The sequence below is a fragment of the Zingiber officinale genome, chromosome 9B (assembly GCF_018446385.1).
Source record: "Zingiber officinale cultivar Zhangliang chromosome 9B, Zo_v1.1, whole genome shotgun sequence".
Classification (NCBI taxonomy): Eukaryota; Viridiplantae; Streptophyta; class Magnoliopsida; order Zingiberales; family Zingiberaceae; genus Zingiber; species Zingiber officinale.
In genome coordinates, this window is record NC_056003.1 from 52,430,942 (window position 1) to 52,457,418 (window position 26,477).

A 26,477-nucleotide genomic window follows, 5' to 3' on the forward strand; every position below is an offset into this window, starting at 1 on the left:
GCACGGCCAAAAGCTTTCTATGCCATTTTCCATAGCCAAATTGGATTTGGCCATACCTTGAGGCACGACTGTGAACTTTAAAGTGCAGTTTTGAAGAGCTGGTCGTGCTAATTGGCATGGCTAAGAAGAGGCAAAGCAAAGTTGCTTTGCTTCGGTCGTGTCAAACCACACGGCTTGGCTGTGTAGACAGAGTCAAACTGGCTCTGGCCGTGACTTATGGCATGGCCAAGAAGCCAGCAGCAGAGAAGGGGTCGTGCCATTTAGCACGGCCAAATACTTGTGGTCAAGATTAATTGGCTTTGGCCGTGCCAAATGGCACGTCCAAATGCTGGAGTCATGTCGAGGTCGTGTTAGAGGCACAACCACCCCGTGCCACACCTCTATAAGAGGGGCACTTCATCTCCTCCACAAGTGGAGGAAGTTTAGTGGAAAGGAAGAGACCATCTAGGTCAAATCCTTACATCTAGAGGCATCATTTGGGTGATTAAAGGTTGTTCTGTTGCTCCATCCTTGTCGGCACGCCAAGATCTGCATCCAAAGACTTTACTTGACATCAAAGGATAAGATTTCCTCTTCCTTCTCTTGGATTTCTATTATTTTGAGTCTTTAGATTGCATTTATAACTATTATGGAGTAGATTTAATCTGTTCTAGGATGTAGGATGTAATTGTAATGTGTGTATGATGTAAACTCTATAGAATTGCCAATGACCTAGTTTGATGACGCTTGTATGCATTTGTTCTATTTGCTGAAATGCTTGCATAGAGGCATTCCCTTATGATCATGAATTTGTCTATCTAGATTGCATTTCTGTATGCATAGATCTTAATTCTGAATTAAAAACATTGTTGTGGGTCTATATCAAGACTGTGTGTGAACCTAAATTTTTGTTGATTGGATGCATAAATCATCATTTCTTTTGAGTGTGTGTTCCGATATATCTCAGCATGACCTTAGGATACTTATTTGGAGTTGAGTATCAAAGGTAACTATCCTTTTATATGGAGCACAACCTCCTAAGGGAGGACGATTCTATATATTGATAAATCTATCACTTGACCTATGAGTTTTCCCTAATCATATGCTACACAAGTGACCAGCGTAATCTAGAGACGTACACCCAGGGGAGACCTTGTGACAAGAGGTACTATACTGAAAACTCGGACTCTCTAAGTTACTTCTTTACTTGATGGCATACTTGGTTACTGGCAAGGAAAGCACTCTGATACACCATCATGGGGTGGAATTTGGTAGATGTTTAGACTATCATGCAAACATACAAGTAGAGGACTAGGAACAGGCTAATTCATAGCACAACATCCACCATTACAATGAAACCTTCGACCTAAAATATCTTCTGAACTAAGGACTTCCTCAATTTACTTTCTTTACTTTTATATTTAGTTCAAAAATCTTAAAATAAACATCTATCCGATTTTGTCTACCTAAATTTGAAGTGTAGAACCAACTAGCATTTAAACTTTAATCCTCGTGGGATCGACTTTATAAATTTTATTACTTGACGATAACCGTGCGCTTGCAATCACAACATCACAAACCAACATTGGTGTTAGTTTGAAAGACCAACATCAGGGTAGGTCTTGGTTTCAATGAATAGCATTAACACTGGTGCTAGTCTTTAAAGACCAACACTAACACTGGTATTGGTTTGTAGAGACTAGGACCAACATAGTGCTGGTCTTTAATGACCAACACCAACGTAGTGCTGATTTTAAACCAACATTAGTGCTTGTCTTTAAAGACTAGCACCAACACTGGTGCTAGTTTGTAGAAACTAGAACCACCTTATATATAGGAGAGAGATAAGAGTTATATGCAGATGAGAGAGAAATAAAAAAAATAAGTAAAGGCTGAGTTGAATGTCGTCCATCGTCGTTCAAGATAAGTTATGCAAGATATTATATATATAGAAAATATCTTTATTCTAATATTATTATAGCAGTTAGCTATTACAATGCTTAACCATATACTCGTCACAATATATTAAAGTAAATTATGTTTTTAGTTCAATTTGATCAATAATATTATATATAGAATATTTTTATATTAAAAAAAATCTTTATAAATTTATTCAAAATTACTTAATCTTAATTAAAATTATTTTTAAATAATAAAAAATATTTTAAAACTATTTACTAACTACTAGCCATCATTAAATGCATATCCTCTTTATTAATGATCGTCTAATGTCGGTTCCACGAATATAAAGGGAAATAAATGTAGTTACATAGGTGTTAGGTGTATGATAAGATAAACTCTAGATCATCCGTTCTTGAGAATCAATCTTTGACTATTACACTAAAAATATTATACACCCATTATCTATGCCATGCCCTGAGAGAAGCACTAGCAATCATTAAACAACTATTTAATGACGATTATAATATTATGACAGCCATTATATAGTTGCTACATTGTTTATCAATTATAAATAATAATTATTTAATAGTTTCTATAATAGTTTTAAAGTAATTTTGACTAATTGAAAAAGATTTTCTTTTATATAAAAGTATTTCTATGTAAAATAGTTTTCATCGAGTTAAAGTTGAAAAGAATTCTAAACCGGAAATACAATATGAATCTAGTTTCATCAAGAATATGGAAAAACAAGATAAATCACAAACAATGACAATGACAAAGAACTTGATTGAAAAAGTCATTGCCCTATAGCGTCATTTGAATGATACCTATGGAAGAAGATGAAGTAGAAGTAAGAGGAAAGGTTTTCTAAGGGGATTAGGGTGACACCACCGAAACTCTTCATCAATGGGGAACAAAGATATGTCAAGATCATACCTTAAGCCCTTGGCAACCAATTCTTTATATAAAGGATTTGATTCGTTATTAGCCCATAGACAATAATAGATCAGACTAAAAGAGTTCGACATATTCAACCAACATCCAATAAACCAAAACCTAATAACCTTAAGTTAGATCACTTAAACAAATTTGGTTCATATTTGCATATACAAATTACATTAAACCCACCTTAAAGAGATTAAATCCAACAATCTCCCACTTGGGATACATGTGATGTGTATATGTTATACGAATATACACTACAAGAAAAACACTCATAGACATCGATTTTCCACCGCTGTCTATTACATTTTCGACCGATGTCTATGAAGGCGATGTAAAAGGTCTGTCATTTTAGACATCGGGTTATAACCAGTGTAGTATCACTTAACGACATCGAGTGTAAAACTGATGTAATATTATAAGTTAATAACACCAGTTTTGGCAGCGGTATACGACCGATGTAATATTAGTTAATGACACCGATTTTGCAGCGGTGGAAAACCGATGTAATATCAGTATTGTTTAACGACATAAATTTGATTTCCGAAATAGTGAAAAACTAATATTATCACCAAGCAAATCATAAAATTAAGTTAATATTATTAATTCACTAAGAAAATCACAAATAAAAATGCACCGATGTATCTAAACACACCAAGTCAATATCCATATAACCAACACATAAATATTCTTCTTACAACATAAAAAGATAATAGATATTGTGAACATCAAGTCAGTATCCACAAATTACACATAACTATTCTTCTTACAACATCAAAAGGTAATAGATAGTACACAAATATTCTTCTTACTGATGCCAACGTTATCCTTCTTGCTCTGTGCAGAGATTTAACTCAATCTTCCCCAGTAGTTTTATTTGTTAATAGACAATTCTCTTTTCTATTACTGGATGGGCACCTCTACTTGTTTGATGTCCTGAGGGTGACAACTAATTGGTGATTCTTTGTAAAGGAGGCCTCCATCTTAAAGGAGCCACTGGAGGCTTTGCGAACTTTGCAACATCCTTCTTGGTTGTTCTCTTACCTGAATAGAATAAAATAGTCAATATGGATATAAAGCAGTTTGTTGCTTACATAAGAGAAATTAAAGATGTTGTAAATTCTACTCAAATAGAGATTGAAAATGAGATAAGTAACCTTTTGCTAGTAATTTTTACTTGTTTGCTCAGCTTCTTTGATCTACACATTTGAAATAATCTGTGATCCTGTCTGAGAAGCTGACCGTGAAGGAAATTCGGGAGCAGGAGACCCACTGTAATGACGAAGAATAATGACGGTGAAACCTCGATCCGAGAAACCCAGAGCGGATCGGAAGAAAACCTTCAAGCTCCCGAGGCTCCCTGCGCACAAGAGACCAATCACACTATCGTCAGTGACCTAAGACCGGGGTGGGAATCCCTGGCTAGGCCCTCCGACGCTCAAGTTAGGGATCTCACTCTTGACGCCAAGGAAAGAAGAAGAAAAGAAGATGAACGGTAGCCCCAGAATTAGAGATGTGAACTTACCTAGCCAACGGAGAGGATTCCCCCTTTTATACCACTTCATATAACCTCCGTAGTCATGAAGTGGACCCCGGTTTGTTAGAGTTCGTTATGACATCAGCTGGTACTTGAGGAAGATGATTTTTAAGGAATCTTTTCTGTACCCCAGATGTACATTCTTTGTCGTTTAGCGCCTGCAAGACAATCTGAAAGCATATTTCCCCCAAAAAAATATATACTCTCCATCATAAATTATTCTATTCGATATATTCATGTATGATTCTTCTTCATGTGACTTCTATTTGTAATAATATTTTTTTTCAACATGTTTCTAAGGCATTCGTTAATCCTTTTGGCCGATATTAGTCTACTTTTGCTCTGGAGTATGTATCAGTCGTTATTAACTTACCCTGATACGGCAAGCATGTATTGACCGATATTGGGCTATCTTTGCTTTGGCATGCGTATCGGTTGTTATTAACTTACCTTTATACAGACAGCATATATCGACCGATATTGGACTACCCTCGTTCGGCAGACATGTATCGACCGATATTGGCCTACCTTCGTTCGTCAAGCATGTAGCGACCGATATTGGCCTTCCTTCGTTCGATAGGCATGTATCGACCGATATTGGCCTACCTTCGTTTGATAGGCATGTATGGACCGATATTGGCCTACCTTCGTTCGGCAGGCATGTAGCGACCGATATTGGCCTACCTTCGTTCGATAGGCATGTATCGACCGATATTGGCCTACTTTCGTTCGATAGGCATGTATCGACCGATGTTGGCCTACCTTCGTTCGATAGGCATGTATCGACCGATGTTGGCCTACCTTCATTCGGCAGGCATGTATTGGCCGATATTAGGTTATCTCTGCTCTGGAGTGTGCATCGGTCGTTATTGGCTTTCCTCCTTTGACTCTTTTTTCCTTTTCTTTCCTCATCTGAAGACCCACAAAACCTAACCCATATCAATCTGTTATAAGGCAACTGATTTGAAAGAAGCTAAATATAGTGATGCATGGTGTATAGTAGATTCTTATGATTTTTCTTGGAATATATAAAATAATTTATTCATACTATCTTCATTTGGTTCAATTACTATCAGTTGGATCACCTTCTTGAGGCCATTCAAGTTCCTCATAAGCTAGACTAATAAAAGTATGTGGGCAATTTGGTCACTACAACTTTGTTATGACTAACTTTACTTTTTTGCACTGGGTTGACTAACTTTACTTATCTTGCAATGTTTTGAAAACATTCTCCCGAGATGCGTATTTCAGCTCCATCAATTGCAAGCTTTCATTCAACCTTATGTTTTCTTTTTCACTTTGAAGGAGCTTATCAGCCTGTACAATAACTCTTATTAGGCATCACATAATTGCAGAAGATACAAAACCTGCATATGTATTGCCAAATAGAACAAAATTTTAAAACTAGCAACAGTAGCCCAATATGCAATCAAAATAGATATACCATTTGTTTAAGCTTGAAACTCTCTGCTAAATTTGTCTGCTTTCGAACAGGACTATGTTCAATGCCTCGGACTCTGCTAGCAAAGTTTAGTGAGCATAATGTTTCACCTAAATCTGCTGAACTTGGGCTAATATGTGCAAACATGAGTGTCTTGCAATCTCCTATTGTGAATGAAAATTATCAGTGAAGGGTAATGCGTCAAATTTTTTTCTGACAATAAAAATAACGGTATAAACTAGCTGTTGTTTTTTAACCTAAACAACAAGATCATCACAGCTAGATGTTTACTATTCTTAAGGTTTTTTCTCACCTAGAGAGCTCTGGAGCAAATGTGTTAGCTTAGAGTTCCTGCAAAATACATCTCTCCTTTAGTACAATGAAAAATTCAAACTAGTTTAGATAGTAAAATAGAAGCATATGACTATGAGCATTAGAAGGAACCTATATGGAATATGTGGGTTCTTGGAGGCAAGAGCAGAGATCACATCTCCCAAAGCTGATAGAGACTTATTAATGAATTGAGATTCCTTCAGCCTCTCTCCTTCTACTTCAATCTTGCCAAGATGCTCACTACCAGCTAAAAATGTCAGGCAGAAATCTAACAATCTTTTTATAAATGAGAATGTAAAGAAGGATCATAATCAAACAAAAAGCATAATTTGAATGGAAAACAGGAAGAAACTCATGAGTGAGAGCGGCTACTCAGCATGCTGACCATGGCCTTTCGCATGGGGCTGGCCAGCGGCGTGTGCATGAAGCGGCTGGGCGTCCTCGGCATGCGCGGACGCCCAACACAACTTCATAAATATTATTCTTTAGATATGCATCCCATCTTGATGGCCATCTGATGTCACTTTTAACAAATACAACTTCATAGGTAAAAGAAATCTTCTCTTGCTCTCGAATGGTCTGAGACTTGTCAAGCTCCAATGGACAGCTCACAGACTCAACTTTATCATACATGTTCAGTTTCAGCATTGCCTATAGATTGTCAAGTATCATGTTCACTTGGTAGAGATCATGTGTCCTCTGCTTCAAAAGTTTAACCTCATGTTCATTCAATGCATTAGTGGTGCACAAGTAAAGTGATTCATTAACATTAACATGGAATCGGTATGGAGAGTTATCAATCTGGTCACCCATGAGAAGCTCACCTAAATTCTCTGCACTCCTTTTGCTTCCACCTTGTGGATGGCAATATGGAAGGTTGTAATAGCTATATGGGAGCTCAGTCTCAATGGAGGTGAGGGAATTAACTTTGGCATATATGCTCTCACTAGGTATGTAGGTGTGCATATAACTACCAGGGAGATAAAATGCATTACTAGAGACGCAAAACAGAAACACGGCCAGTAAAGCCAATGTAGACAATGAGGATAATTTCTTGGAGAATGAAAAAGACCTCATTTGGAACTGTTTCTTCTATGCTCTTTCTTCTTATAACTCAGGCCTAAGATCCAACACCAACTTCCTTCACAATTCACAAGATGACTGAAGAAGTCTGAGTCAAAAACAAAGCAACGTGTCATTCAACCCTTAGAATCCCTTTTTCTCCCTTCAACAGAGAAATCTTCTAGATAATAAACGCAACAAAAGCTACTTCAGAAATAAATGAAAATCAATGCGTAAACAATCGAATCTAGAAAGTTAAAAAAAAACTCTAATTTTAAGCTTTTTCAACATCATAACCAAGTAATAATTTAATAAACACCAAGACGAAATAAGTAGTAAACCCTAAATGGAAAAAAGCAAGTTCTTCCTTCCGCATGTGAAAACAATAGGTCACAACCTACAAAGCTAATACAAGATGGATCCGAGGAGAAATTAAACTAAATGCAGCAGAGAAATCGTATAGATATGGAAGTAGAAAAGAGAAATTACCAGACGGAGCAACAAAATTGGAAAGGCAGCTCGATCTGAGGCACCGTTGGACCAACAAGATAATGAAAAAAAAAACCCAAACACAGTAACTTTAAGCAAGAATCTGAAGATAAAAATAGCAGATCCAGAATCGTAGGTCCTTGGATCTCGACGGAAAATGCAAGAGAGGTACATTGCGACGAAGAAATCGCCTAGATCCCGGGTCGAGGAAGGAAGTTTACCTCATCGACAAGAAGATCCGACAGCGACTGGATCTCGGGAGCTCTCAGATCTGTCTCCGCAAAGAGCTTGGAGAGGAGAAGAGGGAGGTGAGGCTGAGAGAGATGGCTGGATGGCCAGCGGCGAGGAGGAAAGTGGTGGTAGCGTCGTGATGGTATACAGTGGACGGCGCTATAGGTTTAGGTTTGGAGGGAAGAGTGAAGTGTTACAAATTTTGGCTAAGTATTGGTGGAAAAATTAAATTATTTTATTTTGGTTCATTAACACCGGGTTTTAAAAACCGCTATTAAAATCGATGTCTATTAACAAAAAAAAGGCACTCATAGACATTGGCTAAAAAATCGATGTCTATAAGCGAAAATCTGCGCTCATCGACACCAGTTTTTGAAAAAACCGGTGTAAATACTCAAAGACATCGGAATTTTCTTAAAATCGCTGTTGTTCCACCGATGTCTATGAGGGTTTCTCTTGTAGTGATAACTTTAGTTGATATCAAACTTTATGGGTATAAAATACCCTTGTATATAATTTGGTCTATTAACTTCATTGATATAGTACTAAAGAAGTCATATCTACTATATATGACTATAACAATCCCCAATAGTAATCAAAATATCAATGTCATTAATGATATAAATCAAGATATGAATGTGTAGTATAGAAATTACATGAAATATGATTAGTACATGTCAATTTTTAACTGGTCCTAAAGTGACCCAAAAGGGTTTAATCATATTTATAAATACTTTATGTTAAACTAAATCTTGAAATCATGAGTCAAGCCTTATGATTCCTAAAAGGAATCTATATCATATTTAGAGTATTAAACAAACATATAAATATCTATTAATATTTTAATATCTAAGTCCAGGAATCACATCTAAGTCCATCAAGAAGTTTTTGAGCCATACAACTTCTTTGGTTGCCTCAGAGGCTGCCACATACTTAGCTTCCATGGTGGAGTCTGAAACGCATTTTTGCTTAACACTCCTCCATGTTATGGCTACACCTCCCAAAGTAAACACATACCTCGAGGTTGCTGTCCCTATCTGATTGGAAGTCTGAATCCGTGTAACCCACAGGAAGCAAATCATCTGCCTGGTAAACCAGCATATAATCTCTAGTTCTTTTCAAGTACTTTAATATATGCTTTACGGTAGTCCAATGTCCCAGTCCTGGGTTACTTTGATATCTGCTAATCATGCCCACGGCAAAACAGATATCTGGTCTCGTACATAGCATCATATACATTAGGCTTCCTACAGCCGAAGCATAAGGAACTGCCTTCATCTCCTCTATCTCCTTTAGTGTTTTAGGACACAACTTTTTAGATAAAGGTACTCCATGCCGAAAAGGTATAAAACCTATCTTGGAGTTTTGAATGCTAAAACAAGCTAGGATAGTATCGATGTATGAAGCTTGAGATACAGACAACATCCTTTTCTTACGATCCCTTATTACTTTGATCCGAAGAATATGTTCACATTCTCCCAAGTCCTTCATATCAAACTGCTTGGGCATCCATACTCTTACGTCTGACAACATATTGACATTGTTTCCAATGAGCAAAATGTCATCTACGTATAATACAAGAAATGTCACCATGTTTCCATCACTTTTCTTATATGCACAAGACTCATCTGGACACTGAATGAATCCATGAGACTAGATCACTTCATCAAACTGAATGTTCCAAGATCTCGAAGCTTGCTTCAGTCCATAAATGGATCGATTGAGCTTACACACAAGATGCTCTTTGCCCTTCACAATGAATCCCTCTGATTGCTTCATATAGATGTTTTCTTCAAGACTTCCGTTAGGGAAAGTTGTCTTGACATCCATTTTCCAAACCTCATAATCCATATGAGCAGTAATAGATAAAAGATTCTGGATAGACTTAAGCATGACTACCAGCGAAAAAGTTTCTTCATAATCGATTCCCTCTTTCTAACTATACCCCTTCGCAACAAGCCTCGCTTTAAAGGTTTTCACCTTCCCGTCTATTCCCCTTTTTCTTTTATAGACACATTTACATCCAATGACTTTTACACCATTTGGTGGTTCTACCATCTCCCAGACCTGATTAGAATGCATAGATTCTATTTCAGAGTTCATTGCATTTTGCCAAGATGCTGCATCTTTATCTTGGAGTTCTTCATCATATGTCTAGGGATCAGCTTCATGTTCACCAGGGATCAAGTCCGAAGACTATCCCAAAAATATGAATCTTTCAGGTTGTCTAATAACCCTTCCACTACGATGAGGCACTACCTATAATTGTGCATCATTTGTGACACGTGTTGCAGTTACTTGTGGTATCTCATCTTGTACCGTTTGTACTAAAATAGAAGTGTCCTCTCCTATTTCCTCAAGAATAATTTTACTCATGGGCTTGTGGTTCATTACATAGTTCTCTTCTAAAAATTGGACATTGGTACTAACAATGACCTTATGATCTTTAGGACCATAAAATAAACCACCTTTCGTTCCTCTAGGATATCCCATGAACAGGCGAACTTCTATACGTGATTCCAACTTATCAGTATCTCTCTTCAGCACATGTGCTGGATTACCCCAAACCCGAATGTGTTTCAAACTAGGTTTACGCCTATTCCACAATTCTGTGAGAGTAGAGGGTACTGACTTAGAAGGTACCAAGTTTAGAAGGTACACCTTCGTTTCCAATGCATATCCCTAAAATAAATTTGATAATTCTGAATAACTCATCATTGATCTAACCATTTTCATAATAGTCCAATTCCTTCATTCCGCCACACCATTCTGTTGGGGTGTACCAGGTGAAGATAATTGGGATTGAATCCCGGTCTCTAATAAGTAACTCCTAAACTCTCCTAAAAGATACTCTCCACCATGATCAGACTGTAGTGTCTTAATACTTTTACCATGACGTTTCTCCACATCAGCCTTGTACTCTTTAAACTTATCAAAGCACTCAGACTTGGCGCATCAAGTAAATGTACCAATATCTCGAATAGTCATCTATAAAAGAGACAAAATATTCGAAACCACCTCTTGCCTGGATAGTCATAGGCCCACACAAATCAGAATGAACCAATTTCAACACTTCTTTGGCTCTATACCCCTTTGTCTTAAAAGGCCTTTTGGTCATTTTTCCTTCCAAGCATGACTCGCAGGTCGGAAAGTTTTCCACTACCAATGAACCCAAAGGTCCATCGGCTATTAACCTTTGAATCTTACTCAAGTTAATATGACCCAACCTTAGATGCCAAAGATATGTTTGGTTCATTTTTTAAGGTTGTTTTCTCTTATTAGAATTAGAAGATGTGTTATTAATTTCTATTTGTTGCATCGTGGGAGTTATTGGATTAAGAGTATACAAATTTCCAACCAATGCACCAAAACATATAACCACCCTATTTTTCTTGACAACCAATTTATCATCAAAAGAAACAAAATATTCATCCATAAATAATTTAGAAATTGAAATCAAGTTCTTTCTAAAACATGGTATGTAAGATAATTTTTCAAAATCAAAGTTTTATTCCTATCAAAAGATAAATAAACATCTCCCACTGCAATAGCCGCCACTCTCGTAGCATTGCCCATATAGACGGTGATCTCTCCTTCATGTAGTCGTCTGGTTTCCTAGAACCCCTACAATGAATTACAGACATGATCAGTGGTTCCCGTATCTACATACTAGGTACTGGTAGATAACACTGATAAACATGTTTCAACAACTAATGAATAAGATATACCATTATTGTTTCCCTTTCTGCGAGGACAGTCCACCTTCCAATATCCAGACTACTTGCATGTGAAACACTTGCCTTTCGGCTTCTTCACACCTGCCTGCGGCCCAGTCCCTAGAGGTCGAATCACTTTCTTTGCCGAACCAACTTGTTTCTTCTTCTTCTTTCCGCCTTTCGGCTTAGAGGCCGAAACATTTTCAGCAATGTGAACTTGAGAACTTTGACGAAATAGCCCTTCTATTGCTTGGAGTTCTGTTAGAAGTTCCGCTAACGAATAAACCCTTTTGTTCATGTTTTAATTCAGGAGGAACTGCTCAAAACTTTTGGGCAGCGTTTGGAGAATGATATCAACCTGAGTTTCCCCATCGATTTTAGCTCCAAGGACTTCCATCTCATTCAAATGAGTCATTATCTTGAGGATATGATCCCTTACGGGTGTCCCCTTAGTCATGGTGGTCGTCATTAAGTTTCTCATGGCCTCCTGCCTGGCAACCCGATTCTGGTGTCCGAAGAGTTCCTTGAGATTGAGCATCATGTCATAGGCAGTGGGTAGGGCCTGATGCTAATGTTGTAACACATTTGACACAGAAGCCAAAATGTAACACCGCGCCATATCATCTGCCTTGACCCATTTCCTATGTCTCTCTATTTTCTCTTCAATAGAATCCTTATCAGGCACGCTAGGACAGACCTCAAGAAGTACGAACTTGTATTCTTCAACAGTTAAGACAATGTCCAAGTTTCATTTCCAATCAATATAATTTGGACTAGTAAGTTTGTTTTCATTTAAAATAACAGCAAGAGGATTGAAAATAATTTTGAGATCCTGAGAATCACAAAATAAAATATTTGGTCGAAACTTTAGAATTTAAAATAATATTGATTCCTCAAACAATATAATTTAAATTCACCAACACCTCAAAACACCGTGAATTTTATATGCCACGATAGTGTAACGACCCGACCCCTCGGCCCCTTGGGCGGCCCCTTGGCGGGCCCTTGGGCGGCCCAACTGGCGACCTTTTATGTCGTCGACCGATGACCCTCGGGCGTGTGCCGTTACTCACAAGGTATTTCCACCCCTGGCTAGTGGATTTTTGCCTTCCCTAGGATTCAAACTCTAGACCTCCAGGATAAGTACTAGAGTTTATGAATCCTGGTAGCCAAGTGAGCGGCACTCACTTGGCTACCAAGATTCATAAACTCTAGTACTTATCTTTGAGGTCTAGAGTTCGAATCCTGGGGAAGGCAAAAATCCACTGGCCAGGGGTGGGAAGACCTTGTGAGTAACGGCACACGCCCAAGCGTCGTCGGTCGACGACATAAGGGGTCGCCAGTTGGGCCGCCCAAGGGACCGCCAAGGGGCCGTCAGTTGGGTCACCCAAGGGGCCGAGGGGCCGGATCGTTACAATAAAAAGGCGTCTTTTGATTGTAACGACCCGACCCCTCGACCCCTTTGGGCGGCCCATTTGGCGGCCCCTTGGTGGTCCCTTGGGTGGCCCAACTGGCGACCCAACTAGAGACCCCTTATGTCTTCAACCGACGACCCTCGACCGTGTCGTTACTCACTAGGTCTTCCCACCCCTAGCTGTGGATTTTTGCCTTCCGCAGGATTCAAACTCTAGACCTCCAGGCTAAGTACTAGAGTTTATGAATCCTGATAGCCAAGTGAGCGGCGCTGACTTGGCTACCAAGATTCATAAACTCTAGTACTTATCCTTGAGGTCTAGAGTTCGAATCCTGGGAAAGGCAAAAATTCACTAGCTAGGGGTGGGAAGACCTTGTGAGTAACGACACACGCTCGAGGGTCGTCGATCAACGACATAAGGGGTCGCCAGTTGGGCCGCCACTGTGGCCGCCCAAGGGACTGCCAAGGGCCCGCCAAATGGGTCACCAGTTAGGTCGCCCAAGGGACCAAGGGGCCGGGTCGTTACAGATAGTGTGGACGTATACTAACACTACAAGAAAAACCCTCATAGACATCGGTGGAACAACAGTGGTTTTAAGCAAAAACCGATGTCTTTGAGTATTTTACACCGGTTTTTCCAAAAACCGGTGTCTATAAGCGTAGATTTTCGCTCATAGACATCGGTTTTTAAGTCGATGTCTATGAGCGCCTTTTTTTTCGTTAATAGACACTGATTTTAACAACGGTTTTTAAAACCCGGTGTCTATGATAAAATAAAATAATATAATTTTCCCACCAATACTTAGCCGAAATTTGCAACACTTCACTCTTCCCTCTAAACCTAAACCTATATCGCGCCGTCAACCGTATACCGTCGCCTCATCTCCCTCTTCCCCTTCCTAGATCAACGCCCCTTCCTCTCCCGATCAGGATCAACACAGGACATGCTTGCTTCTCCGTCCAACCACACCGCATCTCCTCCAACTCCTCCCTTTGGGTGAGAAGAGGCTGCCTGTGTGGCTTGGAGTCGTCGCCGGGTCACTAGAAGTCGCCCTCCTCCACTCTTTCTTGATCCCATATCTGATAACTGTAGGACCGTTAGATTCGATAGAGGGGGGTGAATATCGATTCGAAAAAACAAGAGTTTAAACGCAGCGGAAAAGTAAAATAGACACAGAGGTTTTACTTCGTTCGGAGCCTGTGACGACTCCTACTCGAAGGCCCGTGGTCCTTGACCACTTTCGTTGGGCAATCACTAGCAATTCGGAATAATAATTACAACAGAACCGTACAGGGAATGCTAATGAAACTGAAAAACAAATACCGACAAAAGGGAAAAGACGAAGCGTAGTGTCGGAGCTTTGATGGCGTCGCACTGAGCGTCGAGCAGCAAGACCAGCAGTAGAAGAGTTCTCAGCTTGATTGATTTCTGAAGCTCCTGCCTGGGGCTTCTTTTATATGCTATTCCGGGCGCCTGGATTCCTTCCGGGCGCCTGGAGTGTGACGTAACTGCTCAAACCAAGATGCTCCACGTGGCGACGACTTGGCTGGATAAAATTCGCCTTCCGGGCGCCCGGACCTCCGGGCGCCCGGACTACCTTATTCCAGAAAACTCTCTTTTCCTGCAAAACAAAGTTAGTCCGAGGCAAATGTATATCTTGTAAAACAGATTTTCAGCACAGTTAAAGTTCAACAGATAATTAAAAAGAGTATGACTTAGATTCCGTCTCTCTGAGATCGGAATCTAGTCACGATCTCGACTTAGACATCTAAAATGGATCTAAGCCGGATCGACGCCTAATGTCCCCTTCCCGGGAACGCGTCCTCACAGTCACTCCCTTCCAGTGACTTACCTTTCTTACCTGCCAGACGTCCGGTCAGCCCGTCGACCCGTCTGGACTTCTCGCCAAGCGTCCGGTCAGCCCGTCGACCCGCTTGGACTTCTCGCCAGCTATCCGGTCAGCCCGTCGACCTAGCTGGACTTCTCGCCAAGCGTCCGGTCAGCCCGTCGACCCGCTTGGACTTCTCGCCAGCTATCCGGTCAGCCCGTCGACCTAGCTGGACTTTTCCTGCACACTCGATCAAAGTGTCAGACAACAACAAAACTAACTTAACCTATTTGTCATTCATCAAAACCTGGGTTAAATCGTTAGTGCTAACCGCACCAACAATCTCTCCCTTTTTGATGGAATGACAACCTGGTTAAGTTAGTGAAAACATATGCAAAAAACAACATGCATTTATGTGGTTTTAAGTTAGTTTGTATTTTCAAATTGGTTTAGCTAACTTAACCACCTAACCCTCCTCCCCCTTTGGCATTCATCAAAAAAAAAATGAACAAAGGTAAATAACCATAGTGAAGAGTTACTGTAACAGGTAATCAAATTTTGAAAGATAGCTAAGTTTGGTTCAAAATTTGAAAGATAAAAGTGTAATTTTTAACACCAAGTTAAAAAATAGTCAAGTTGACTTGGGGTAGACAAGTTGAGTTTTGAAAAGTTAAAGTGAATCAAGTTTAACTTTTCAAGCGTGTAGAAATTTTCAAGACAGGTTTTTCAAATTTACTTTTTATGTTTAAGTAACATTTAATTTTCAAAAAGGTAAATTTTTCAACTTTGATTTAAAACAAAGCAAAATTTAAACTTTTCAAGAAATACAATTTTTGTCAAAATTAATTTTTAAGGCTAATTTTGGAAATAGTTAATTTTTCAAATCAGGTTTGAAAATTAGGTGGGATTAAACTTTCACATTTTTCAAATACTTAGTTAAATTTAACTTTTTTTTTTTTTGTAAATCAATGTTCAAACATATGTTAGGTTTTAAAAAGCATTTTCAAACATACAAAATTTGAGTTTATTCTCCCCCTGAACTTGATACTTACTCTAACCAGCTGTCTAACCAATTAGCTACTAACTGACTATCAGAAGATAGTAGCTTTCACTTGGTTAGTCAGATTAAGTTAATTATAACCAGTCAGTGTTTGACTTGACTGATGAACTTTAATCTGATTAATGTCTGAATTGTATTTAACGTCCAGACTTATGTTGATGCACTGAAATAAGCATCTTAAGTCCAGACAGTTGGCCTATGCATCTCACCCCTTTCTATGTTTGTCAAACACAAGCAAGGTAAACCTAAGGTGTTGGTGAGATGCTCAAAAACTAGTCTTATGGGTACATGCTTTCTAAGGATTCAAAACTAGTCTAAGGCCAAAACTGTTTTTGAAAATCTAAAAATGGAAAGTTTTGAAAACAACCAAATTTGACTTATAATTTGAAAGAGTGATTTTTGAAAGCAATTTTGAAACTTAAAATTTCTAGTCTATTGAGCACATTCCTAATTTTCGGCGTAAGTTGCTAGACTCACTTTCAGGGAGTGGTTTTGTGAAAATGTCAGCTAAATTTGATTTGGACTCAATGTATTTGAGTTCAATATCACCTTTAGTAACATGATCCCTGATAAAGTGGTGTCTAACTTCAATATGTTTGGTTCTTGAATGATGCACAGGGTTCTTGGTTAAGTTAATTGAACTTATATTGTCAATTAATATTTTTACATTTGTAATGTTTAAGTTGAAATCTTTTAGAGTATGCATCATCCATAGTAATTGTGCAACACATTCACCTATGGCTATGTATTCTGACTCAGTTGTAGATAGAGCAACACAATGTTGCTTTCTACTAAACCAGCTAACAAGTGATGAACCTAATAATTGGCATCCTCCACTTGTGCTCTTGCGGTCTAATTTACATCCAGCATAATCTGAGTCAGAATACCCTATTAGTTCAAAATTATTGGTTCTAGGATACCAAATACCTACATTTATTGTTCCTTTAAGATATCTAAAAATTCTTTTGATTTGTGTCAAGTGGGATTCCTTAGCACAAGTTTGATATCGTGCACACATACTAACTGCAAATAAAATATCAGGTCGGCTTGCAGTTAAGTATAGTAGGCTACCTATTGCACTCCTATAATATTTTAGGTCAACTAATTTTCCATTTGGGTCATTATCTAAGATTGTGTTTACTGCCATAGGTGCTTTTATTTCTTTTGTATTTTCCATTCCGAATTTTTTAAGTAATTCTTTAGTGTATTTGTGTTGATAAATGTAATTTCCCTCATTTGTTTGTTTGATTTGTAATCCTAAGAAATATGTTAATTTTCCTACTAGGCTCATTTCAAATTCTTTTTCCATTAGATTAATAAATTCCTCTAAAAAATCTGAATTTGTTGAACCAAATATTATATCATCTACATAAATTTGTGCAATAAATATGTTTGAATTTAATGATTTAACAAACAAGGTTGGGTCAATTTGACCTTGTTTGAATCCTTTAGATGTTAGGTAGGATGTTAGCCTTTCATACCATGCCCTGGGTGCTTGTTTAAGTCCATATAATGCTTTCTTTAACTTAAATACATAATCAGGGTGTTCTAGACTTTCAAACCCAGGAGGTTGACCTACATAAACTTCTTCTTTTATTAGTCCATTAAGAAAGGCAGACTTAACATCCATTTGGTATAGTTTGAACCCTTTATGGGCTGCATAACTTAGTAACATTCTAATGGATTCTAATCTGGCTACTGGGGCATATGTTTCATCATAGTCAAGTCCTTCAACTTGACTAAATCCTTTGGCAACCAGCCTAGCCTTATTTCTAGTAATTTTCCCAGTTTCACTTAGTTTGTTTCTGAATACCCATTTTGTTTCTATTATTTTCTTATTCTTAGGTGGTGGAACTAGGTCCCAGACCTCATTACGCTCAAATTGGGCTAGTTCTTCTTGCATAGCTATTATCCAATCTGGGTCTAGGAGGGATTCATCCACAGTTTTGGGTTCAATTTTTTAGATTAATGAAATTTGACTTAGGTTTCTAAAGGATGATCTGGTTTGAACTCTTAAGTCTGGGTCACCGATTATTTGATCAATTGGATGATTTGGGTTAACCCTTATTGTTCTAGGAGGTTGATTCTCTTGATGTTGTTCCTCTTCTTCATGACTTAGAGTTTGGTTGGTTTCTGGAACAAACTCAGGTGTTTGTGTAAATCCTATGTCTTGTTTAGTTTCTTCAAACTTTACATTAGTAGTTTCTTCAATTTTTAAGGTAACCTTATTGTAAATTCTGTAGCCTCTACTATTTAGGGAATATCCTACAAAAATTCCATTTTCAATTTTAGAGGTGAATTTTTCCTAAGTGTTCTCTTGTATTTAAGATGAAAACTGGGCACCCAAATACCTTAAAATATTTTATATTTGGTTGTTTATTATAAAACAGTTCGAAGAACATTTTGTTATGAGTTTTATTTATTGTTGTTCTGTTCTGGACATAGCAGGCTGTACTAACGGCTTCTGCCCAAAAGTATTTAGGTAGGTTATACTCATTTAACATTGTTCTAGAAGCTTCAAGTAAGGTTCTATTTTTTCTTTCTACAATTCCATTTTGTTGGGGGGTTTTAGGGCATGAGAACTCATGATGGTAACCGTTTTCTAGGCAAAAACTGTTAAAGTGGTGATTTTTAAATTCTCCCCCGTTGTCACTCCTAATTCTTTTAATTTTGATATCTTTTTCGTTTTCAATCTGTTTGCAAAAATTTGAAAAAATTTCAAAAGTTTCATCTTTATGTTTTAAGAATTTGACCCAAGTAAACCTAGAATAATCGTCTATAATTACTAAGCAATATAAGTTTCCATTTATAGATTTGACTCCATGGGAGTCAAAAAGGTCTAAATGTAGGAGTTCTAAGATTGAGATAGTTTGTGGTTGATTTGTTTGTTTGTGGGTTGATTTAGTTTGTTTGCCTTGTTGACAAGCATTACATATGGTTGAATCTAAGTTAGGTAACTTTGGTAATCCTTTTACAAGTCCATTTAGTTTACTTATATTTCTAAAGTTGGTGTGAGACATCCTCCTATGCCATAACCAAGTTTCTTCTTTTTGTGTTAAATAACACTTAATGGAAGAAATGGTTAAGTTGATGACATAGATGTTGTCTTTTCTAAAACCTTTTAGGCTTATGGTAGGATTATCTAGATGTTTGATTGAGCATTCTGTAGATAGAAATTTGACCTTATACCTAGTATCACACAATTGACTTATACTTAGAAGATTATATTTAAAGTTTTCAATAAGTAAGACATTTGTAATTATAAAGTCTAATTTTAATTCAATATTACCTATACCAATTACCTTGAGTTTGCCGTTGTTTCCAAAGGCAACTGTTCCTAGGATTTTGTAAGTGAGTTGAGTGAACTTGGTGTGATCTCCAGTCATATGTTTGGAGCAACCACTGTCTAAAATCCACTTGGTTTCCTCACTCGGGCCTTCGGAAACGAGTACGGACTCGTGGCTTGTTTCGGGTTCAGACCCGTCTTTATCTTCCGACTCGTTTTCTGTTTCGGCTTCGCGGGCCATCAGTGCGAGGTGGCTTTGATGTTTCTGCTCTTCTTCCTCCGATTCGTCCGAGGAGTCGTCCCACGTTGCTTTGAGTGCCTTCTTTTTGGTTGGCTTTGGTTTTTCAAACTTTAGTTTTGGACATTCGTTCTTGTAATGTCCCTTTTTGTTGCAGCCGTAGCAAGTCACGTTCTTTTGTTCTGAGGGAGAGCTGATCTTTTGAAGATCCTTTTTGCTGAAGCTCCTCTTTCTCCTGATGAACATTTTTCTTACCAAGTTCACCAGGTGTTCTTCGTCTTCAGAATCTTGATCGGAGTCTTCTTCAAGTTCAGGCTTGCTTTTCTTTTCTTTGGAGGAACCTGCAAATAGAGCTATACCTTTCTCGGCTCCAGCATTAGTTTGTTCGTGTAATTCTAATTCACAAAACAGCTCGTCTAATTTTAAGTTGGAAAGATTCTTAGAAATTTTGTAGGCATCCACTATTGATGCCCACAAACTATTACGTGGAAAGGCGTTTAATGAGTACCTGTTCTCCATTTGGTGGCCTATCGCATGAAGCCCGTTGAGGATGTCCTTGATCCTTGCGTGTAGTTGATTCGCTGTTTCTCCTTCCTGCATTTTTATATTAAAAATTTTATTTAGAAGCAGGTCTCGTTTTGTTACCTTAGTGTCGCTCGTTCCCTCGTGTAGTTCGATCAGCTTGTCCCATAGCTCTTTAGCGTTTTTGTGTGGACCGACTCTGTTCAGTTCTTCTCTTGTCAATCTGCACTGTAGAGTGTTGATCGCTTTATTTTCTGTTGATGCTTTTTTCTTGAGATCAGCTGTCCAGTCTTCAGGATCCACTAGATTCCTGGCGTTGTCCACTGGAATTTTGTAAGGTTTCGTAATGCTCATCCACTGGTCGAAGTCTGTTTTGAGGTAGACCTCCATGCGCAGTCGTCCCCGTTGAAGAGTGGAGGTCGCACTGTGCTGAATCCTTCTTGTTGGGACATTCTGTGCACAGGTAAATAACCAAAAAAAATCCCAAGACTTGGTCTTGGATTAGTAGTGCGGGAAGAGAAAAATAGAGAGAAAAAAAATCTAGATTCGTGTTGCACTAATTTAAATTGATTAGAGAAATATTAAGTTAACGAAACACCAGTTTTAAAATTAATTATTAAAAAAAACAAAAACAATTCACCCCCTGTCTGATTGGTGGTTGCACCAAATCAGAGCGGTACCTGCTCTGATACCACTTGTAGGACCGTTAGATTCGATAGAGGGGGGGTGAATATCGATTCGAAAAAACAAGAGTTTAAACGCAGCGGAAAAGTAAAATAGACACAGTGGTTTTACTTCGTTCGGAGCCTGTGACGACTCCTACTCGAAGGCCCGTGGTCCTTGACCACTTTCGTTGGGCAATCACTAGCAATTCGGAATAATAATTACAACAGAACCGTACAGGGAATGCTAATGAAACTGAAAAACAAATACCGACAAAAGGGAAAAGACGAAGCGTAGTGTCGGAGCTTTGTTGGCGTCGCACTGAGCGTCGAGCAGCAAGACCAGCAGTAGAAGAGTTCTCAGCTTGATTGATTTCTGAAGTTCCTGCCTGGGGCTTCTTTTATATGCTATTCCGGGCGCCTGGAGTGTGACGTAACTGCTCAAACCAAGATGCTCCACGTGGTGACGACTTGGCTGGATAAAATTCGCTTTCCGGGCGCCCGGACCTCCGGGCGCCCGGACTACCTTATTCCAGAAAACTCCCTTTTCCTGTAAAACAGATTGTCAGCACAGTTAAAGTTCAACAGATAATTAAAAAGAGTATGACTTAGATTCCGTCTCTCCGAGACCGGAATCTAATCACGATCTCGACTTAGACATCCGAAATGGATCTAAGCCGGATCGACGCCTAATGTCCCCTTCCCGGGAACGCGTCCTCACAGTCACTCCCTTCCAGTGACTTACCTTTCTTACCTGCCAGACGTCCGGTCAGCCCGTCGACCCGTCTAGACTTCTCGCCAAGCGTCCGGTCAGCCCGTCGACCCGCTTGGACTTCTCGCCAGCTATCCGGTCAGCCCGTCGACCTAGCTGGACTTCTCGCCAAGCGTCCAGTCAGCCCGTCAACCCGCTTGGACTTCTTGCCAGCTATCCGGTCAGCCCGTCGACCTAGCTGGACTTTTCCTGCACACTCGATCAAAGTGTCAGACAACAACAAAACTAACTTAACCTATTTGTCATTCATCAAAACCTGGGTTAAATCGTTAGTGCTAACCGCACCAACAATAACCTCGATTCCTCATCTCTTTCTTCTGATTTGATTCCTCCTTGTCGATCCTCGCGTGGCCAGGACTGATCGGAGCTCCTTACTCGCTGATTTTGCTGCTCGCGGTAGGATTTGGCGCTGCCTCCAGGTGTGTTATCAACTAATCGGTCGACATGGTGAGGGGGAAGACGCAGATGAGGAGGATAGAGAACCTGGCCAGCCGGCAGGTGACCTTTTCCAAGCACCGGAGAGGCCTTCTGAAGAAGGCCTTTGAGCTCTCCGTGCTCTGCGATGTCGAGCACCAAATGTCAAATATTCCCCAAGTACTCCTTATGGTTATCGATTTGTGAACTGGGTAACAAATGTCAAGTATTTTTGTCTTTCATCCGAAATGAAAGTACCAGTTCTTCCATACTTGACCAATTTGAGCTTGATCAGGAGTTAAATGCATATTTTGCATTTTTGTTCGAACTTATTGCTGAGAGGGGACCTTCTGTGGGTTTGAATGTTAACCTTAGCTGATATGATCTGTTTCATGGCCATCTCTTCATTGCCGACTCTGGAAGACTTGGCATTTTGTAAGTAGAAAATGATCTTCCAATTTCTCAGCAAAGTTATGGCTTTCTTATTGTTTGAAATTTTGTGATCTTCTGCAGTGCTCACTCTATTTTCATGCTCATTTTGTTAGAGTGACAAGTGTTTTCAAGGAATAGTAGCAAACATAGAACGTGTCTTAGTGTTTGTGATGCCTATGCAAATTTAAGTAGAAAAAAAATTAAACAATTAAACTAAAATGATTTATCTCTTGGTAAATGATCACAGGCTACTGAAGTCCTTCCTCATCTTCGACAGTTTCATCTTCTTGATCTCTTGATTGCAAGTATTAATTGATTGATGCATACAATGTGTTTGATGAATTTCCTCAAACACTACCCTGACTTGATTTTATCATTTTTGTTTGCATGATTCTCTTGAGTGGTAAATGCTAGTTACTGTCACTTATGGTATCAATTCTGGTTTGCCCCTAACACAATTTCATATGCCAATAGTAGTTTTTGTGGTACAGAGGCCTATCCATTTACTGTCGAAAAGATCAGTAAATTGAGAGAGGAAGTGGAGAATGCTAAGAAGGATCAAACTCTTCGAAGTATCTTAGTTTCATCTTCCCGTGACTACTTGATCACAAATGATAGATCTAAGGTGATTCAAATGTACCAGTAGTTGTTTGAGATGTTTAAAGTTTCTGTTAACTGATACACTAAATGCCTCAACATATACTAAATGCTTAATCACTTGTGTCTATAATTATTGTGCATTAGTTAATTTTTTTTACTGATATATGCTGATTTTGATACATGTTTCTATTTCAAATCTCGAAGGAAAAATAGTGGCTTTGTACATCTCATGCAATAGGGATTGTTGCAGTGAGTTCTCTCCAATACTCGCACAAATCTATAAGAAGCTCAAGGAAATCGGAGAGAGCTTTGAGGTTGTGCTAATGTCCTTGGAAGACAACGAATCCTATTACGATGAAGCCATAGAAAACATGCCCTGTCTTGCATTTCCTTTCAAGGACAAAAGCTGCGATAAGCTTTTTTGCTATTTTGGCTCCAGGAATATAAATGCTCTACTGTCATCTTGATTGGAGCGGATGGGAAAACTATGAATGTAGATTTAATGAACTTATTAAAGAGTATGAATTTAAGGCATGGGAAGCATTCCCGTTTTCTCTGGAGAAGTTGCATGAGTTGTTAGAAAAAGTAAAGACCAGACTTGAGTCATAGAGACTCGAGTCACTTCTTGTTTCGGATGATCTTGATTATGTTATTGGAAAAAATGGATTGAAGGTATTCAATTTTTTGCTTAACATTTAAATAGCTTCCGTATCTTCCATATTTTTTTGTTGGAGTACATTTTTCCTTATATTTAATTAATTAGATAGTTGAAACTGGAAGGATTTAAAGAAAGCTTATTGGTGTGTTATGGAAGAGTCTTGACAAAATGAAATTTCTCAAGTTAACGGGATATTTTACCAGCTCACTGTTGACTCAGTTAGTACCCTCAGTAACACCATGTCAACCTCATATCAAAGAATTTTGTCCATGGTTCCAATTCCATGTAGAAAATTAAATCATGGGTCATCTCAAAAGGGAATGTGAAGACTATTATAACTAAGCAAATCATAAGAGAAGAACATATTTTCTGACTATAATAAAAAAAAATACTAAAACTAATGATTGTCGTTGCACCATATGCGTGAAGTTTATTATCCTGCTGTTCTTTTATGAGTGTGTGATCATATTTTCAATTTGGTATATGAAAAAACTACATGGTTGCATTGCCTATTTTCATATGATTGAATGCATGTCATAAGTTTTTACTTTAAAACTGGAATAGTAACTTTTTGCTTACATATGTTTATGGTATTTTCTCTGCATTCATTGTTTATGGTTAAGTTATTTTCAGTTTTTTCTCCTCTATTTCCCAATTAGTCTATGAATTTTGGTTTTTGTCATTTCTCAGTTTTATGTATGAATTAAGCATGTTTAATTGTGAAAAAAAAAAACCTCTTTTCTTTAGTGTGTTTCTGTTATTCAAGAGCCATGTATATATTGTCTTTATTAGTGATGTGAGGGTATGCAAACAAGAGGAACATGTATTCTTCAATTTTATTTTAGCATGCATTTGGTCGAAAAGTATTGTGACATTGTTAAATTATTACATAATTTATTGCAGAATGTTCACCATGTTGGTCAACCAATGCCTGGTGAGGAGCAAGAAGATATAGTCATAACCAGTACCCAGAATAACCTATTAAATATAAAGTGCCCTTTGACAGGAAAGCCTGTTACAGAATTGCAAAATCCTGTCCGCTGGTAAAGTAGTGCTTCACTCTTTACCAAAGTTTTGTAGTTATGTTTTTATCCAATATAAATTAAAATTTCCTAATTTTATGTTTGTTAGTAATGAAAGATGAAAACATAACGGTCAAGTGAGATTGTTTCATATGTACAGAGCCTTTTTTTTTTCTTTGTGAATGAACAAATATTAAACGGTTCACAAGTTAACTAAAAACAACTATTTTAAGTGAACTTCTTTCTTAAAATGCAGAGCTTGGTTTCCTTGGAAATCATGTTCCTTCTTGAACCATATTCAATTTGGCATGAGTCCTTATTTGATTAGTTGCGAACTATGAATTTGTGTGCTTTGTAGAATGCAATGTGAGATATGTTAATGTCGTAGACAACATTCCATAGCTTTCTACTTATATTTCATTCTAACAACTCAAAAAAACCTTTTAACAGATTCTGTTGATTCAATTGTTCATATTCCTTGAACAATGCTTAATGTATATTTATTTATCAAGTGATGAAGAAGCTTATGACTAGTCTGTTTCACTTTTTTTTTTGTTTCCCAAGCAAAAGGTATGTTATTATTATTATTAAAGTCATAAACCGTGTTCTTTCTATCTGTTGTTCTTCATCAAGTAGGATGGACTGCAAGCATATTTATGAGAAGGAACCAGTAATCCACTACATAAGCACAAAGAAACCACATCCTCGATGCCCAGTTGCAGGTAAGTGCCCTATCTATTGCAGTTGAACTTTCGTTGTTGATCTTTTTGCTCATTACAGCTATATCCTATCAGGTTGCCCAAAAATTCTCCAAGTTGGACGGGTTGTATGCGACGCCTTGCTTACAATAGAAATTAATGAAATGCGTTTGGCATCAGCTACAAACATAAATTCAACAATGGTAGAAAATTTTTACAGAAGTTGACTGAAAATGGCAACACTGCTCCCTGCAACTGTAAGCTTGATATAATTTTTCAAGGTGATTTAGCCCCTGTCGGTGATTTGTCATCAGCCAATGCGATTTAGGCATTATAGTTAATTATCTTTTGATGTTGTAAGAGGAATATTTGTGTAATTTGTGGATACGGACTTGATGTGTACAATATCTATTATCTTTTTATATTGTAAGAATAATATTATGTATTGGTAACATGGATATTTACTTGGTGTGTTAAATATACCGATGTATAATAATATTAACTAAATTTTGTACTATTAAGATATTGTATAATATCGGTTTTTCATTATTTCGGAAATCGAATCGGCGTCGTTAAACAATATTGATATTACATCGGTTTTCCACCGCAGCCAAAACTGGTGTTATTAACATATAATATTACATCGATTTTACACCGTTGATGAAACGATGTCGTTAAGTGATACTACACCGGTTAATAACCGATTCGAACACCGGTGTTGTTAAGTGATACTACACCGGTTTTAATCCGATGTTTAAAATGATAGACCTTTTACATCGCCTTCATAGACATCGGTCGAAAATGTAATAGACACCGGTGGAAAACCGATGTCTATGAGGGTTTTTGTTGTAGTGTAATTCAAACATTTGTAAGAGGAGGTTTTACCCATTAATTTTATTATCTTGTCAACCTAACTTTATGACAAATAAAATTAATAGTTGGTTCATCTTCGGTCACACAAATAATAGCAGTGACTCCGATGAGGAAGATACTATTAAATATGCTTAAGTATACCATTACATGATACTTAGTCCATTAATTAGGATTGTGCCCCTTCAGATGGAGAAGATCACACAAACCTAAATAATTTCCTATAATCATCCATAAAGGAAGTTTTATCTAGTGATACATAAACAAACTCATCTGATATGGAGAAAGACACTTAAAGCCAACGCGTAAATTTGAATGGATCACTTACAAACCAGTAATGGAGATCATGGAATTTATTTAAATAATTC

The 26,477-nt window shown here is 38.0% G+C and overlaps 1 protein-coding gene and 1 pseudogene across 1 annotated transcript; one reads left to right on the plus strand and one right to left on the minus strand.

The window, feature by feature from the left end:
- Positions 1 to 3,647: 3,647 nt before the first annotated feature.
- Positions 3,648 to 7,211, minus strand: LOC122023008 (annotated as a pseudogene).
- Positions 7,212 to 21,859: 14,648 nt separating this feature from the next.
- Positions 21,860 to 25,466, plus strand: LOC122023009 (E3 SUMO-protein ligase MMS21-like). The gene is made up of 4 exons (XM_042581110.1): positions 21,860 to 22,009; positions 24,423 to 24,562; positions 25,175 to 25,263; positions 25,336 to 25,466. The coding sequence occupies exons 1-4, from the start codon at positions 21,860 to 21,862 to the stop codon at positions 25,464 to 25,466; spliced, it is 510 nt and encodes a 169-aa protein (XP_042437044.1).
- Positions 25,467 to 26,477: the final 1,011 nt, after the last annotated feature.